Here is an 18617-nt window from a genome sequence, read left to right as displayed (position 1 = left end):
GGAGGTGGGAGCAGGGGTCGGGATGGGGAATACATGTAACTCCATGGCTGATTCATGTCAATGTATGACAAAACCCACTGCAAAAAAAAAAAATAAATAAATAAAATAAAGTAAAACCAGAAAAAAAAAATCATGACAATAATACTTACTTCACACTGATAATTAAAAGAGCCAGTGTCTGTAAACCACTTAACACATCGCTATTATCATTATTTTCAGGAAGATATTAATTTTCAGAAAAAAAACTGTGATTCTACATTAATTGAAAAATATACTAGAAATATTTCCACAGGTATATTGGCAGTCTTGGCAAACTGTGCCAATCAATAGAATCATTAATTAATTTCGACTTGCGTGGAATTGTATGTGGAATTATATTTTAAAAGCAACAAACTCACATGTGACATTCCTAGCCAAATACCAGCCAGCAAAAAAGACTGTTTTCCCAAAATGGGGATGCTTAAGGAAATACACTCCCTTTTATGGACACAAGGGCTTCATTATTGGTCAAGTAATAGTTGGAAAGCTCTCGATGGAAAACAGTATGGAATAAGACCTCTGGAATATGTAAATGCAGTGCAGACAGAGTTACCTTGGTAAATATCAGTTTGGGAGTCGCCCTGGTAAATGTCCCAAGTCTCGGGATGGGAGGACTCTAGTTTTTCTCTGCATTGGCAGGCATTGGCAGGCAGAATTTTTACTGGTGAGTCACCACGAAAGCCCATAGTCTTTGCCAATGAGGCTGAGATGCCCATCTTGTTGCTGCTGCCGAAGAGCAGAGAGCGCACCGTTTGATGCCCTTGTCCTCCCTGTAGGAACTTGCACTTAGATTCAGCAAGGACAGGGTCAGGTGGAGGTGCAGCCGTGGAACCCTGTGGGCAAGCAGGCGATTTTGGTTGCTGTGACAGCTCGGTACATAGCTCAGGGCCCAGCGGGCTGCTCCCAAGGAGACCGGGGCGGTCCGGCCGCGTGGAGCTGCGGCAGAGGCCACAGCGAGCAGCTGCGGTGACGGGGGCGGAAATTCTTAGCTCCTAGGTCTCTACTGGGGAGCAGAGCTTCTCCTCCCTCAAGAACTTGGCCCAGCATCTGTGCTACAGCCATGCAGATGTCTCCAGCAGCATAGACTCTCACGCCTTTCGTCACATGGCTTCTGTGAGCACAGCCTGAGAGTCTCATGAAACATGGAGTCTGCTCCTGAAGTCCTGATGGTGCTGGAACGATTCAGCTGAAGAGAGTAAATTTCATGCATCTGGGGGTAGTGAGATAGTCCTTTTCTGACCTGTGCATGGTATTCTAAACAGCAGACTAAGGCACCTTCCTAAGATAAGGAAAGATCTGGGAAGCAGATGCATGATGGCTGCGTGGGTACATTCATATTTTTTGTAGTCACTGGGGTACATTTTCTTTCATTGAAGAAAAATGAGTCAGATATTCTCCTTACTGCTTAGTTCATGTACCAAATTTCCTGAGGCTTTTCCCATTTTAGTTTATGCAGAGAACCCATGCCCCCTGTAACTCCTAAAAGAATTAGAATGTAGCAAAAGTAAAATATACCAGTTATTACCACATTTTAGGCTTTTAATGTTTTGTTTTGATGTCTCCTTGGTTTGTTCTCACTCTAAGTAAGTCATATCTGTATTCCTGGCAAAACCACTGACAGACAAAGGAAGATAATGTGTTTTCTGTAGCCCTGTGTGTTCATTCACTGTGCTTTGTTGGACATTCCTGACTGTGGGTAAGATGATATGTGTGCTAGGTCACTTCAGTCTCGTCTGACTCTCTGCCCACCAGGGCTCCACCGGGCTCCTCTGTTTATGGGATTCTCCAGGCAAAAATACTGGAGTGGGTTACCATGCCCTCCTCCAAGGGATCTTGCCAATCCAGGGATCAAACCCACATCTCTTATGTCTCCTGAGTTGGCAGGCAGGTTCTTTACCACTAGGACCAATATAAAATAAACTCAAGTAAACGAAACACAAGACTAAAGACTCCCATACATCCCTGGTGGAGTTTCCTGCCTGTCTTAAAAGCCTCACCTAATCTTCAAAGTCCAGATCAAATGCCAACAACCTCAGAAAGTCTTTTCTGCTCCCCATAAGCAGATGTTCTTTTCTCCCTGCTGGCATCTCCTGGTTCATCCATTTCCTGTCTCACTCACTGAGCAGTCATCTCCCATTCTTCTTGAGGGTTACTTGGTTGTGTGTTTACATAAAAATGTATTGTAACCTCCTAACACAAGGGCCTTTTTAATTTTTTAAATGAGTCTTTGTGTCTTCGGCACAAACAGGAATCCAGGAAGTATTTTTTTATTTGATGATATTTCTGTCTGTCTTGATGAATCAAAAATGGCACGCATGAATGCTCAGTCACTCGTGTCCAACTCTTTGTGACCTCATGAACTGTAGCCCCATCTGGTTCCTCTGTGCATGGGATTTTCTGGGCAAGAATACTGGAGTGGGTTGCCATTTCCTACCCCAAATCAAAAATGGATTCAACACTTAGTCTTTGCCGGGGATATGATGTGCAAAACACAGAAGTGGTCTTGTCTTTGATGGGAAATAATAATGTCTTCCTTCTTTCCTGTCTATGGCTGGATGTGGGGAAATAGAGTGGGTAAAGGTAGGTAGAGGCTGGAAGGGAAAGGAAAATGAGTAGTCCCAAGAGACACGATGGGTTTGTGGGAAAGTACATACATGGCCTCTGTTGTCCTTTTCACGTAAAATTTTAAAGTTGAAAACATCAGCTCTGGAGCAAATCCCCTGCTCGTGTTCTAGTTCCAACTCTGCTTTTTCTCTGGGAGACCTGGGAATTGTTATTAAATCTCACTGAGGCACATTTTCTTTTTTTTGTTTCCATTTATTTTTATTAGTTGGAGGCTAATTACTTTACAATATTGTAGTGGTTTTTGCCATACATTGACATGAATCAGCCATGGATTCACATGTGTTCCCCATCCCGATCCCCCCTCCCATCTCCCTCCCCATCCCATCCCTCTGGGTCTTCCCAGTGCACCAGCCCTGAGCACTGGTCTCATGCATCCAAGCTGGGCTGGTGATCTGTTTCACCCTTGATAGTATACTTGTTTCAATGCTATTCTCTCTGAACATCCCACCCTCGCCTTCTCCCACAGAGTCCAAAAGTCTGTTCTGTACATCTGTGTCTCTTTTTCTGTTTTGCATATAGGGTTATCATTACCATCTTTCTAAATTCCATATATATGTGTTAGTATACTGTATTGGTCTTTATCTTTCTGGCTTATTTCACTCTGTATAATGGGCTCCAGTTTCATCCATCTCATTAGGACTGGCTCAAATGAATTCTTTTTAACGGCTGAGTAATATTCCATGGTGTATATGTACCACAGCTTCCTTATCCATTCCTCTGCTGATGGGCATCTAGGTTGCTTCCATGTCCTGGCTATTATAAACAGTGCTGCGATGAACATTGGGGTGCACGTGTCTCTTTCAGATCTGGTTTCCTTGGTGTGTATGCCCAGAAGTGGGATTGCTGGGTCATATGGCAGTTCTATTTCCAGTTTTTTAAGGAATCTCCACACTGTTCTCCATAGTGGCTGTACTAGTTTGCATTCCCACCAACAGTGTAAGAGGGTTCCCTTTTCTCCACACCCTCTCCAGCATTTATTGCTTATAGACTTTTGGATAGCAGCCATCATTTTCTACCATTAAGAGAATCCACCACATCAAATTAGATGATGTTGGGTGTCTACGCACAATATGTACTTTTGTGGATGCTCAGTAATTTCATTATTACTATCAGTCGCTCTGGTGTTTACATGTATGACTCCAGGGAGGGGCGGTCCAGGAGTAGGGCAGAGGTGGCCCAGGCTGGGGATTTGCTCAGAGGCTTCCTTTCCCAGGCGGCTGCCTTCAGCTTCCTGAACAACTCTGAAGGGTGTGCTGGAATCTTCCATATCTGGACTTCATCTGAGAGCTGTGGGTTCCCATCACTCAACTTCTGCTGACAATCTTCCTTTTGCCCACCATTAGCCTTACTAGCTGGGAGAATATATGAAAGGAAAGAGACATTCTACTCCTTTGGTTTCCTGGATCTAGGTTTTGTCATTATTATTTAGTTGCTAAGTCAAGTCTGACTCTTTTGCAACCCCGTAGACTGTAGCCCGCCAGGCTCCTCTGTCCTTGGAATTTCCCAGCAAAAATAATGGAGTGAGTTACCATACCTTTCTCCAGGGGATCTTCCTGATCCAGGGATTGAACCTGCGTCCCCTGAATTGGCAGGCAGATTCTTTACCACTGAGCCTCCAGGGAAGACTGGTTTTAGGTTTATTTAGATCTGAAGTGAAAAACCCTGTCCAGTATTTTCTGGGTAAAACTTTCCCGTCTAGAACTTTTTTTTCTCAAATACTAACAAAATGGATTTTCTTTCTCCCCTACCCTCTCTTGTTAATAGGGTGCTGAGAAAATTTTGTCAATGAACGAATCAGGAGAACTGCAAGACCTCTTAACCAAAATTGAGGTAATTGTGCTTTTAGCAACTTATTTTTAGTAATCAAAATGTTCAACACATTCTGATTGTAATTGAGTTTCCCTAATTGAATTTTTCCCTGCGTGTTCTTACAAATATGAAACAGGACACGTGTGGCAGTTTTAATCTGCTCCCACCTGCCGTGAGGTTTGCTCCAGCAAGAGTGCGTAGTGTTAGCGTCTAACAACCTCATGGTATTAGGGGAAAATGCCAGTCAGCTTTATTAGAACCTAATTCTCTGTTATAGAGATGGTGATGAGGTGTTTCAAGTCAGGCCATTGTCTGGAAGCACAAATAACGTTTTTATGTAAATTATTTTCCTTTTTCCCAAAGACCAGCTCATCGTTTCTAAAGATAACAGAAAAAGTTATTTCTCCAAAAGTGCACTTTCTAATTCTGTTCCTGTGCTTGTAATTACAACATCTCAGAAATATTTATTTGGATATATAATGTGTCAAATCAGTATGTACCCAGAAAGTCTTCAATCTCTCTCAATTTTATCAGCCTGTTTCTCTGTATATGCAGAATTAAATTACATATATTTTGTAGGCTAACTGGGTCATCTTGGGAGTGGAAGAGGTGCATTAGTCATTTTCTGGGCCAGTGAGCATGACTCAGACCCTCCCAGCTGAACCGTGCAGTGTGGTGACGTGGTGGAATGTGCCGTGGCCCGCTCTTTCTGGGCCGGCCTGCCTTGCTAACCTCTTTTCTGATTTTCTTCCATTCCTTCCACTTCATGGTTTCTTACTACCTTTCCTTCTGTCTGCCTAGCCTGCTGTTGTTCCACTGCCTCACTCTCCTCCACCATCATCAAGGCCCCTCTGCAGCATCACATCTTTCCTGCATCGTTCCAGATTTCTCCCACCTTCGCATTCCCGGATCCCTCTTTCTCTCAGGTGTTTGTCACAGTCATTTAATTTTTCTTACTACTCTTCTTTGAGCATCTGAGTCGTGTCCCAAATGAATTAGATGCTCCTCGGTGTTAGGAATCATGTTTTACTCATACTGTAGTCTTGCCCAGAAGGGCAAACGCAATGATGGTGTGTACTTCATAACCTAAAGCTCCTCTCAGCTCTAAAGTCTGTGCAGATGGGTTTGTTTTTTCCCTTTTGCCCCTATACTCTACTCCAGTCCCATCAATTTGAGGAAACCATCAATTTGGGTTAACATGTACCTTTTAATTTAGGTGATTTAACTCAATGTGTATTATTATTTTTTTCTGCACACTTTTATTTATACAAATGATGTTATGTAACACACCTAATTGTGTTTCAAATTCCTTTCTATAGGCACTATGCTTTTAAGAACCATCTATATTGCCTTTCATGAAACTTTCATCCCTTTTTTAAAAATTGCTTCATACTTCTCCATGACAGTACAATTGAATCCAGCTTTCTTTGATGATGGAGATGTTTTTACTCTATCCTATCCAACATAGTAGTCACTGGATGCATGTAGCTATTGAGCACTTAAAGAATAGTTAGTGTGACGGAAGAACTGAATTTTTATTTTATTTAACTCTGCGTGATTCAAATTCAAATCAAATAAAGAATTTTAAATAAGTAATATGATGAACCATATCTGACTGATGGCTTATATTTTGGACAGGGCAGCTGTACGTAGCCCATATACTATTCTTTATCTGCTCATCCACTGCTATCCTCTAACTTCTCCTTCAGATAAACTACTGCAAGGAGTAACCTTGGCCACATTTGTTTGTGAACTTCTCTGAGAGTAGAAATCACTGGATAATAGCTTATGCATGTCCCCAGTTTTTCAGGTAGTGCCAGATGGCGCTTCATTATGTTTGTACCATCCAATACTCCCTCCTACAGTGAAAGAAGTTTCCTATGTTTCCACACGCCCCACAATGTTTTACGTTGTTCCATAATTTTTGCCAAGGTAGTAGGGATAAAGATATATAGCCTTATCATTTTAATTAATGTTTTTCTGATAACCATTGAGTTTGGGCATTTCCTTGTATGCTTGTTAAATTTTTAAATTTCTTCTTCTGTATGTTGTATATTACCGTGAAGTGTCTGCCTGCAATGCGGGAGACCCGGGTTTGATCCCTGGATCAGGAAGATCCCCTGGAGAAGGAAATGGCAACCCACTCCAGTATTCTTGCCTGGAAAATCCCATGGACAGAGGAGTCTGGTGGGCTACAGTTCAAGGGGTCGCAAAGAGTCAGACATGACTGAGCGACTTCACTTTCTTTCTTTTCTTTTCTTTATGTTGTACATTCTTATTCTTTCCCATTAAAAACCTTGGAAGTTTTGCTATTGTTGTTGGCTTTCAGAAGATCCTTCAATAGTCTAGATGTTAACTTTTTGTTGGTTTTAGTTATTGTCAATATTTCCTTTCCTATTTTTAGATTCTTTCTTGGTGTCCTTCATCCAATAGAAACCTTCTGATATAATCTAACCCACCATTTTCCCTTATTTTTGTGCTTTTTAACATTTATTTATGAAGTATCATTCTGTCTTAAGGTCAGAAGATATCAGCCTACATTTTTTTCTATTCACTTTATACTTGTTAACATCTGGTTCTTTCATTAATGGAGAATCCATTTCCATTTTCTTATACATAGTGAGATTTCCAGCATCCTCTATTAAATAATCTATTATTTCTTTATTGCTTTGTTCTGCCAGTTTTCAGTTCAGTTCAGTCACTCAGTCATGTCTGACTCTTTGTGACCCCATGGACTGCAGCATGCCAGGCCTCCCTGTCCATCACTAACTCCAGGAGTTTACTCAAACTCCTGTCTATTGAGTTGGTGACACCATCCAACCATCTCATCTGCTCTGTCATCCCCTTATCCTCCTGCCTTCAATCTTTCCCAGAATCAGGGTCTTTTCAAATGAGTTAGTTCTTCGCATCAGGTGGCCAAAGTATTGGAGTTTCAGCTTTAGCATCAGTCCTTCCAATGAATATTCAGGACTGATTTCCTTTAGGATGGACTGGTTGTATCTCCTTGCTGTCCAAGGGACTCTCAAGAGTCTTTTCCAACACCACAGTTCAAAAGCATCAATTCTTCAGTGCTCAGCTTTCTTTATAGTCCAACTCTCTCATACATACATGTGAGAAAATGGATGGAATTTTCTATTTTCTACTGGAAAAACCATAACTTTGACTAGAAGGGCCTTTGTTGGCAAAGTAATGTCTCTGCTTTTTAATATGCTGTCTAGGTTGATCATAACTTTTCTTCCAAGGAACAAGCGTCTTTTAATTTCATGGCTGCCGTCATCATCTGCAGTGATTTTGGAGCCCAAGAAAATAAAGTCTGTCACTCTTTCCACTGTTTCCCCATCTATTTGCCATGAAGTGATGGGACCAGATGCCATGATCTTAGTTTTCTGAATGTTGAGCTTTAAACCAACTTTTTTACTCTCCTCTTTCACTTTCATCAAGAGGTTCTTTAGCTCTTCTTCACTTTCTACCATAAGGGTGGTGTTATCTGCATATCTGAGGTTATTGATATTTCTCCCAGCAGTCTTGATTCCAGCTTGTACTTCATCCAGTCCAGTACTTCTCATGACGTACTCTGTATATAAGTTAAATAAGCAGGGTGACAATATACAGCCTTGACATACTCCTTTCCCTATTTGGAATCAGTCTGTTCCACGTCTAGTTCTAACTGTTGCTTCTTGACCTGCATACAGGTTTCTCAGGAGGCAGGTCAGGTGGTCTGGTATTCCCATCTCTTGAAGAATTTTCCACAGTATGTTGTGATCCACACAGTCAAAGGCTTTGGCATTGTCGATAAAGCAGGAGTAGATGTTTTTCTGGAACTTTCTTGCTTTTTAAATAATCCAACCGATGTCTGCTGCCAGTTTTATATTATAGTAAGTCCCCATATATATATTCAGGTCTTTGAGCTTTCTCATAATTTCCCTTGATCTGTTTGTTCCTGTTTTACCAATATTGTACTATACTATTTTTATTCCTTTTAGAGTCCTATAGAGTGAATGTCCCTCATTACTCTTCTTTTTAAAGATTGATGATTTATCTTAGCTACTCATGGGTTTTTTTTCCTTTGAGTCTATAATTCCTTTATTTGGCAACTTGATTAATACTATCATGCTATATATTAACATAACCTCTCTCTCTCAGCTCAAAGAATCCTGGAAAGAGGATTTTATTCTCTTCATTAAGTCTGTCTCAATTCTACAGATGCCATAAATAATCCAGAAACATTCTTAATGTTGAAATACAATGGTATGGTACTGGCTTCTACCACTCATAGGAGTTGTAAGAGCTGTAACTCTGTTGGGCTGCTTTGCCCGTATAACAAAACTGGTAGAGAATTTTCAGCCACCCAGAAAGCCCTAAACTGCCTGTGAAGGGGCTAGGGTTTAAGCAAATTTACCCAGGGAAAGAGACTAGCCTTGGAGAAGCAGTTGGAAGAACCAGGAAAAGTGGATAAAAGACAAGATTCATATCCAAGCACATCCAATTCTTCTGATTAGCTTTCGGCAATGAAACAGGACAAATATTCCTGAGGTAGGAAACATTGGAGTTCTTTCTAAGTGGCCAGCACTGTTCCTGTTCCTGGTATTACATGTATTAAGTTATCAAACCTCAAAATAACACTGTACGGTGGGTTCTGTGACCGTCTTTTGTTTTTCAGACAAGGCCACGGAGGCCCAGATGATTAGGTTAGTTGCTCCAGACCCTGTAAATAGTGTTTGGCTCAAGATTCTAAACCCGACTCCTTGACCTTGACCATGAATCTGTGCTGCCTTCACTGTCAAATTAGTTGGCAAGTTGGTGTCTGGGAACTCTGATCACATGTGACAGGACCTAAGACCCAGGTGAGAAGATTACTGGGAGATAGGCAGAGTATTAGGTCCAGGGAACAGATTCATCACACTTGGCTCTTATGCTAGTATGGCATTGTACAGGAGATGGGCAAATAGGCAATACATTTGGAGAGAAACCAGAGAGCTCATACCGAGTTCTAATTTTCTGTTCCTAGGGTGCTGCATAGCAGACCGTGACTCCCCTGGTCTTTGTAATTCAGGCCCCAGTTTCTAACAGTTACCCCAGTAACAGAGAGGCAAGTGGCTTAGCAGCTGCAGCTGGGTCCTCAAAAATGGTGTCAGCAAATCATCTCAAGTTTTCTGGCCTAAAAATTCTAGCATACATCCCGCCCAAGTGAAACTTGCCCTGGGAACCTGAGGGGGCATGATTCGCTGATGAAGACTTGTCAGTGGCTTCAAACATGGGTAGCAGAAGCAAGTGAAATATGGCAGTAGCTGGTATGAGACTTGGGTTCAATAAAGCTAGCTGAAAGAAGATTAAATGAATTATTTTCTGTAAGAGAATGCTTGGGTGAAAAGGATGAATTAAAACACCATTTGGGGGGTAAAATTTATTTGTGTATTTACTTACATTAATAAACAAGCTAAAGATCAAAAGAAAAGAGTGTCTAAGTATTCCCCCTCAAACAATAACTGAGATGGATAGCTGATCCTGCTGGTACCCACACGGAGGAAGTCAGGTCAGCCCTGAGATGTATTAGCAAGCACCTTGTTATGGCAGACACTGAATTAACAATCTCAGATGGTAGAGAAGCTCTACTGCGCTTTTTTGCCTTGTTGTTTTTCTAAAGATTCGAGCAAACATTTTGGTGTCATTGCTATGAGGCTGCCAATATAGTGTTCATTTTCAGTACTTTTTTTTCCTTGTAAAGCCTGATTTGTCGTTCAGGAAGAACAGAAGTGAGATTCTCAACTACACACCAGGGATGCTGGAAATGGCACAGGCTGTCTGTGCGAGGTGCTGGAGCTATCAGAGGCTGGCCCGACCCTCCCTGGAGAGGCAACACTCTGGGTGATGTTCCCTCTCCGTGGAGTGGGTGGCCACAGCATGTTCAGAGACTACAGCAGCCGAGTACCACCTACTTACCTAGGCAATCAGGCCATGGGCTCTGGCTGCCTCTTTCTGAAATTGGAACATCTTTTTAAATAAGGTTGTGGCCATACATCCCATTGGATCAAGAATCAGATTCACAAATCTGGCTTATACATTTAGGAATACAATAACAAATTTCCACTGTGTCAGCATTTCATAACTGCAAATCAAGGATCAGGAACGATTCTGCTTATTAATGGCTTGATCAGACAGAGACTAGCCTCCTAGGCACTTAACAAGCATTTGCTGAATTAAATAGTTGTTCAGTTCAATTCAGTTCAGTTGCTTAGTTGTGTCTGACTCTTTGTGACCCCATGAACAGCAGCATGCCAGGCCTCCCTGCCCATCACCAACTCCCGGAGTCCACCCAAACCCATGTCCATTGAGTTGGTGATGCCATCCAACCATCTCATCCTCTATCGCCCCCTTCTCCTCCCGCCCCCAATCCCTCCCAGCATCAGGGTCTTTTCCAATGAGTCAGTTCTTCACATCAGGTGGCCAAAGTATTGGAGTTTCAGCTTCAGCATCAGTCCTTCCAATGAACACCAGGACTGATTTCCTTTAGGATGGACTGGTTGGATCTCCTTGCAGTCCAAGGGACTCTCAAGAGTCTTCTCCAGCACCACAGTTCAAAAGCATCCATTTCTCGGTGCTCAGCTTTCTTCACAGTCCAACTCTCACATCCATACACGACCACTGGAAAAACCATAGCTTTGACCAGACGGACTTTTGTTGACAAAGTAATGTCTCTGCTTTTTAATATGCTGTCTAGGTTGGTCATAACTTTCCTTCCAAGGAGTAAGCATCTTTTTTTTTCATGGCTGCAATGACCATCTGCAGTGATTTGGGAGCCCCCCAAAATAAATAAAGTCAGTCACTGTTTCCACTGTTTCCGCATCTATTTCCCATGAAGTGATGGGACCGGATGCCATGATCTTAGTTTTCTGAATGTTGAGCTTAGAGTCAACTTTAAATGGTTGAATATAGTTTAAAACAAAATATATAGACAAAGGTGGATCATCCAGAGATGACTATGTGCTAAGTGTTCACTTTTGTGACAATCTGTTATGTGGAGTGAGTCTGCTTCATAGATAACCTGGATGAGGGAGTTTATGGTTACAGAGAGTCAGATAAGTTGCTTCTTCCTTGGTAGAATACTTAAGAGAGTTCCCAGTACTCCTAAAATAAGATTAGATGATCTGAGGTTAAAAATAAGAAGTGCATTCATTCATTGATCTTGAAGAAAACACTGAATACTCTTGATCTTAACATCCAGTTTCTGCATTAGAGAACTGCAGAAAGCTCTTCGTATTTATGAAATTTGAGTTTGTGCCACAAAATAAACCCATTTCACAATCATTCATGAACTCCACCCTTATCCTCTGGTCCTTTGTTAGAGGCTAGGGAATTCTTGGGGACTTCAATTTAGGTGACTGTGGTATGGAGTGGATATATTCAAAGACCACACATAAATTTCCTAAAATAAAATTAATATATAAATACTAAAAGCTACATCATCATTTTTACATGGAATCACAAACAGGCCAAAAGAAAGAAGGAATAAAGAAAGAAAGAGAGAAGGAAGGAAAGAAAGAAAGAAAGAGAAGTCGCTCAGTCATGTCCAACTCCTTGTGACCTCATGGACCATCATCTACCAGGTTCCTCCGTCCATGGGGTTTTCCAGGCAAGAGTACTGGAGTGGGTTGCCATTTCCTTCTCCAGGAGATCTTCCCAACCCAGTCTCCCACATTGTAGGCAGACGCTTTACCTTCTGGGCCACCAGGGAACCAAGGCCATCCTCAAATAATGCAGAATCTCTACAGCGCTATGATGAGATCTGCCTTCTACTTGATTGTTGAGAAGATTTAGCGTGAATTCATGTCAAGTGAATAGAACATTGCCTGGTATGTAATAGCCACTCAGTAAGATTAGTCATCACTAGTCAATATTTCACTAATAAATCCTCATTTGTAGCTGAGAGCTACTTATTAAAAGAACAGGGAAATTTCTTGCTCACTGCTGTATCTCCCATGCTATACACAGTGCCTAGCAATGTGAACTTATTTGTGGAATGAGCCCACTGGGTTTTTATTTTTTTTAAGTCCCTCTCCATGAATAGATGAACAGATAGAGATAAAGAGGGAGGATGATTTCTTACCCCTTTTTTCTTAAAGTCCACCTCTAAAGAGTCGGATGTGACGGAGCAGGAGCACTACTACTGCCCCTACAGAACAGGCCTCCATCCAAACCTCCGTGAAGAGGACGGCGTTCTGTGGACTCAGCACTCCTCCTGGGCGCTGTCAGCAACCGGGTCTGCCTGGTTTCTAGCTTTGCTGGGTGTCAGGACACTGAAGAGCTACTCTAGATTTCTTAGCTGTTTGAAGATCAAAGCGTCTGTAGCCAACCTCTTCACTGAAAGTGGAAGTCTGTTTTCAAGTTCCTCTGTGATCTGAACATTCATTTTACTCATTAAAAATCTTTGTTTCATCATTTGTAAAATGAGGTAGTCTCTATTACATCAGATGCTGGATCTAGACTCTTGCTGGGCTGCAGCCTTCAGGCCTGCAGTTACTGTATTTGCTAAACAAAGAGCCCACAGTCAGTGACAGATACATCAGCAGTTTAATAGATGGGAGATTTTACACATCTCTCTTACAAGAAAGAAAGCTGAACACTGAAGAATTGATGCTTTTGAGCTGTGTTGTTGGAGAAGACTTGAGAGTCCCTTGGACTGCAAGGAGATCAAGCCAGTCAATCCGAAAGGAAATCAACCCTGAGTATTCATTAGAAGGACTGATGAAGCTCCAATACTTTGGCCACCTGATGCAAAGAGCTGACTCATTAGAAAAAAGACCCTGATGCTGGGGAAGGTTGAAGGCAGGAGAAGGGGATGATAAAGGACGAGATGGTTGGATGGCATCACCAACTCAATGGACACGAGTTTGAGCAAACTCTGGGAGATGGTGAAGGACAGGGAAGCCTGGCGTGCAGCAGACCATGGGGCGGCAGAGTCAGACGTGGCTGAGGGACTGGACACCACCACGTCTGAAGCAGGAGGTCCTGGAGCAGCATCCCGCTGCTGGGAGGCAGATGGCAGGCTGGACACGGCAGCAGAGCTCTTCACTCCCAGGAAGAACAGGGAGACTACCAGTTACAGGGAGAAACATCGTAGATCGGCTCATGGGTTACTAGGGAGATGACATGACATGAATCAGCCATGGGTTTACATGTATTCCCCGTCCCAATCATTCCATTCACTTTACATGAATTTACTCATTAAATTGTCTCAACAACCCTTTAAGCAAAAGACAGATCTTACCATAGCATTGCATAATTCTGACAAAGTTGTTTTAGGATGACCTTGGTCTATCCGTGATTCCCTTTAAAATGGACACTGTGGCTTTTAGTGTTTATGTATCAACTTCATTTTAGGAAATTTATGTGTTCTGAATTGCAGTGAAGTGAAGTTGCTCAGTCATGTCCAACTCTGCGACCCCATGGACTGTAGCCTACCACGCTCCTCCATCCATGGGATTTTCCAGGCAAGAGTACTGGAGTGGGCTGCCATTTCCTTCTCCAGGGGATCTTCCTGACCCAGGGATTGAACCCAGGTCTCCCGCATTGCGGGTAGACGCTTTACCATCTGAGCCACCGGGGAAGTTCCTCTGAATTGCAGAGAAGTTGTTAAATAGCAGACTCATCATGTATTTAACATTTGATATTTTGGTCCTTTGAGAGTAATCTTTGTAAGTCACGTTCCAAGCCCATGATATAAGATAATGTTACCAAACCAAATTTGGGTCCCCCCGCCCAAACAGTAAACCTAATCCACTCCTCCCAGGTTGTGGTGAAGGAAAGTACAGCATTTATTGTGAGGCATCCAGTGTGGGGCCAAGAAAGAGGTATGGACAGCTCACGTTTGAATTCCTCAATGACTTTCAAGGGAGGATTTTTAAAGATAAAGAGAGGGACAGGGTCATAGGATGTTTGATCAGCTCATGGACGTCCACCTGATTGGTTGGTGGTGAGGGGACAGGGTGAGTTAACATCCTCAACCTTCTCATTCCAACCTCCCTGGTGTCTACATACTAGTGATCAGCATGCAGTTCACCTCTTCCACTTGAGGCTTCCCTGGTGGTTCAGATGGTGAAGAGTCCACCTGTAATGCACGAGACCGGGATTTGATCCCTGGATCAGGAAGATCACTTGGAGAAGGGAATGGCTACCCACTCCAGTATTCTTGCCTGGAGAATTCTAAGGGCAGAGGAGCCTGGTGGGCTCCAGTCTGTGGGGTTGCAAAGAGTCTGACATGACTGAGAAACGAACTCTTGATGTGGCAAGGTGGGGGTGGGAATCTTAGTATCTGCAAAACAATTCAGGGATACGGCTCAGGATATTATCTTCTGCCCTTGAGGAGTAACGAAAGGAGTTGACTTTATTTCACGGTTAAACTATTATTATTTTGTCTTGCCTGACTGTTTTCATTTGTTTCTGCTTTTTTTTTCACTTTTCTGATTAAATTTTCTCTTTGAAACTCAGGGACGGCTAGGAGTCTAAAGCTTTTCTATAAACAAGAGGCGGGGGGTGAGGTAGGAAGGTATTTGTCCCCAGGAAAGCCTTATAGGGTTCTGCTTGGTTTCAATAATTTTTAATTTGGTTGTGTGTTTATTATTACTATTATTTCTCTGTGTTAAGAGCCTGGTTTTTGGAGTAAGTGACACAGATGGTGAATGAGCCTAAGAAACTCCCTAGCATTCGCATTCATTCTAGCTTTGTTGTTCTTTGCTTGCCAGCACAAATATATTTTATGGGAAAAATCTTATGCTATTGAAGAATTTTAAAATATTGAAATGTTTATACTTGTTGTTAAGATTTATACTGTTTATTAAATAGCTACTACTCTAAGACTCCCAAGACTTCCCCTTCCATAAAAGCAACTACCCTATAAGGGTTGCCAGATAAAAATAGGATGTCTGCTTACATTTAAACCTCAATTAAACTTATGAAAAATTTTTTCAGTTTAAGTATGTCCCATGTAATCTTTGGCATATCTACACAAAAATTTATCTATGGTCTATCTGACATTCAACCTAACTGGGCATCACATATTTTTAGTTGCAAAATTTGATGATCCCAACTCTACTTGAAATCCAACCCTATTTACAATCCAGCACTAATGGGTGACATCCTAGAATCAGGGTTTTGTAAGTCCTTTCTGACTAGTTGGTGTTATTTCTGTGTAAGTCATTAAATATTTTTAACATAATCTCTGACCTGGTTCTAACACATGTCAAGGGCCTATCTACCTTATCATAGTCTTTCTAAAATTTGATAAGAAGAGCATTACTAATTCTCTTATATTTTGTTTTTAGACTACACTCTTTCTTCACTGCCTTTGTTTTTATTCAAAGTTTTTTTCTAAAGAAATTTTTATATCATGCAAAATTATAAGTCCGATGCACCATTTTTTGGTCAACTCTTGCACAATGAAACGACAAAAACCCAGCTACAGAGAAACTAAATTGCTACATACAATCTAACTTTTTGGAAGAGCTTTGAATCTCTACAAACTTGACAACATTTCTTGTTTGTGTCCTTCTGACTAGAAATCACTACTTTCCATCAAAGTAATTCCATTACTAAAATAAGATATGACATGAATTTTGCTATCTTGATCTAATAACAAAGTCAAATCGTAACTGTAAACGAATCTTACTGAATACAGAATATGCAGCTCTGAAAAGTGGTCTGGAAATATATAAATTTTAAAGCAATCAGATCCTTAATGTTTCTTTCCCAAAGCACATCCCACAGGGTACTGATTATGAGAAAATTGTAGTTGCTTTCTAGGAAAGAATTTCTGGCTGGCAACGTGGTGGGTTAAACCTAGTTAATTGGTTTCCTTTTCCGTTGGATTTCTTGGAGACGTTATTAAGTACAATTGTGAATTTCCAGAGAAAATCTGTATGTATAACTAAGTATATAAGATATGTTTGCCTGTGTGTGCATGTGTGTGTATCTACATTTCCCAAGTGTATTTTGGCAATTATTCTTGTCACAAAAGCCGGCTTTCAAACATTGCTGAGAGTTCTTATTTTGCAAGTCAGAAGCTTGTGTTAACGCCCATTCTCTTTGTATTCATTCTGTAATGGCTCGTAAGCTCCCACCAGCAGATGGTTGCCACTTGTGGACTCTCAGCAGAGGTTATATGTTCAAAAAAGAGAATGGGAATGTGTATGGAAAATTTTCAAAATATCCTTAACGTGTTGGCTCAATAGTAAAGAATTCACTTGCAAATGCAGGAGACCCAGGTTGGATCCCTGGGTCAGGAAGCTCCCCTGCAGAAGGAACTGGCAACCCTTTCCAGTATTCCTGCCTGGGAAACCCCACGAACAGAGGAACCTGGGGGCTACAGCTCATGGGGTCGCAAAAGAGCTGGACGTGACGACCAAACAACAGCGACAACAGCGTGCTTCCTAGTTAATTTCATTTTGCTGTAGCGGGTACTTTATTTTCACTTGAGGTAGAAAGGCTGACAGTTATGGTGGGTAGTTTTGTGGACTTAGATAAATCTCAAGATTTCTATGTCTGTTTCTTTAAATGTAAAAAGAAGGTAATGATGGTAGAGGAGGGCATAGCAATCCACTGCAGGATTCTTGGATGGAGAATCCCCATGGACAGAGGAGCCTGAGGGCTACAGACCATGGGGTCGCAGAGAGTCGGACACGGCTGAGTGACTCAGCAAAGCGCAGCGCAGTGATGCTTGAATTAGCTGCTTTACGTAAGAAGGTAACCTTACGTGTGAAGGATGCGCGGAGAGAAGATTCTATGTAATGGTGCATTTGGAAGTGCTTTTTAAAAAACAGAGCATTATTTATACGTTCAATATGATGATGAATCTTCAGCTGACAGAGGCTCCTCCAATCCAGCTTTTATTTTTTCTAATTTTCCAGACTTACTATTAGTGCTGCTATTCTATAAAGATACAAAACTAGAAAGTGATACTAAAAGGAACGTTACAGTGTCTTCCTTTAAGGCAAATTACCATCTTCTGAATTTCTTTGATTTGTCAATATGTGTTTTCGTACGATGGATTTCTGGAAGTTTTCAAATGATGTGCCCTTTAACATGTGCCAGCCTTTACGCACCAGGCTTGTGGTGCCGATGCCATCAATGAGACCATGAGGGGAATGTTCGAGAGCACTCCTGCGCGTCTCTCGTGTGTTACAGGGGTGGATGATTGCAAGTCCTCCGCCGTCGTTTGCTGACATTGTTCTGTAACTGCCCACAGTGCGGGAAGGCAGGGGGGCTGATGGCGCTGTCGTGCTAACGCAGATCCTGTCCTTGTCCTCCCGCCCCCGCCCAGAGAGTGCAGCATCCGCACGAGTGCCCCTCCTGCGGAGGCTTTGGCTTCCTCCCGTGCTGTGTCTGCCACGGAAGCAAGATGTCGGTGTTCCGAAACTGCTTCACAGACTCCTTCAAGGCCCTGAAGTGCACGGCTTGCAACGAGAACGGTCTTCAGCGCTGCCAGAGCTGCCTGGGTTAGAGTCCACACCCACGGAGCACCGGGTTTCATTGACTGAAAGCAATGACTTGGTTTATACTTTTTTTTTAATGGCCATGTTCTGGATTAATCAATAAACTTTGTCTATTATAATTGCCTTTGTTTGGAATTTTTGTCATGACTTTCATTGATGTGTTAAATAAATATTTATTCAACAGCTACTGTGTGCCAAGCCCCGTGCTAGACTCTGGTTTCTAATTGGAGTTAATGGAGGACCTGATAAAGTTCCAACATATTCAAAGTCTGATTCCCTAACTGTGTTTGATTTTCTAAAGAAAATATAAAATATATCCAATGGTGTCTATCACAATGCCACCCTGTTGTCTAGGATCAGTTCATTCAGCTCTCCAGATGCATACCTTTTATTAATATGTGAGCCTCAGCTGCAGTGGAGAAGACAGCCCTGGTTCGTAGAGACGAATATCTTACTTATGCTTAAGCAGTAAATTATTTTTAAAGCTGTAAAAATAGTCTTGGGGCTGATGATAATCAATGATAAATCATTAATGTTATTGAATGTATTTCTTGGTGATGATGCAAAAGCTGCCAGAAGACTTCTCTGAATTTATATTTTTAAAGCTGTTTTATACTATTGTCACTTTCTTGAGATGGACACAAAATATTACATAGTTTG

The 18617-nt window shown here is 41.8% G+C and overlaps 1 protein-coding gene across 1 annotated transcript in view; it reads left to right on the top strand.

Moving 5' to 3' along the window:
- GRXCR1 (glutaredoxin and cysteine rich domain containing 1) overlaps nt 1-18070 on the top strand; it is a 116603-nt gene extending 98533 nt beyond the window's left edge. The window contains exons 3-4 of the mRNA XM_043438599.1: nt 4429-4494; nt 17786-18070. Coding sequence (XP_043294534.1) covers nt 4429-4494; nt 17786-17965 — 246 coding nt within the window. The 3' untranslated portion in view covers nt 17966-18070. The remainder of the gene's footprint in view (nt 1-4428; nt 4495-17785) is intronic.
- The last annotated feature ends 547 nt before the right edge of the window (nt 18071-18617 follow it).

This window comes from Cervus canadensis, chromosome 19 (genome assembly GCF_019320065.1).
Source record: "Cervus canadensis isolate Bull #8, Minnesota chromosome 19, ASM1932006v1, whole genome shotgun sequence".
Taxonomy (NCBI): Eukaryota; Metazoa; Chordata; class Mammalia; order Artiodactyla; family Cervidae; genus Cervus; species Cervus canadensis.
The sequence above is the reverse complement of the archived record's forward strand: the minus strand, read 5'-3'. Positions and strand labels throughout refer to the sequence as shown.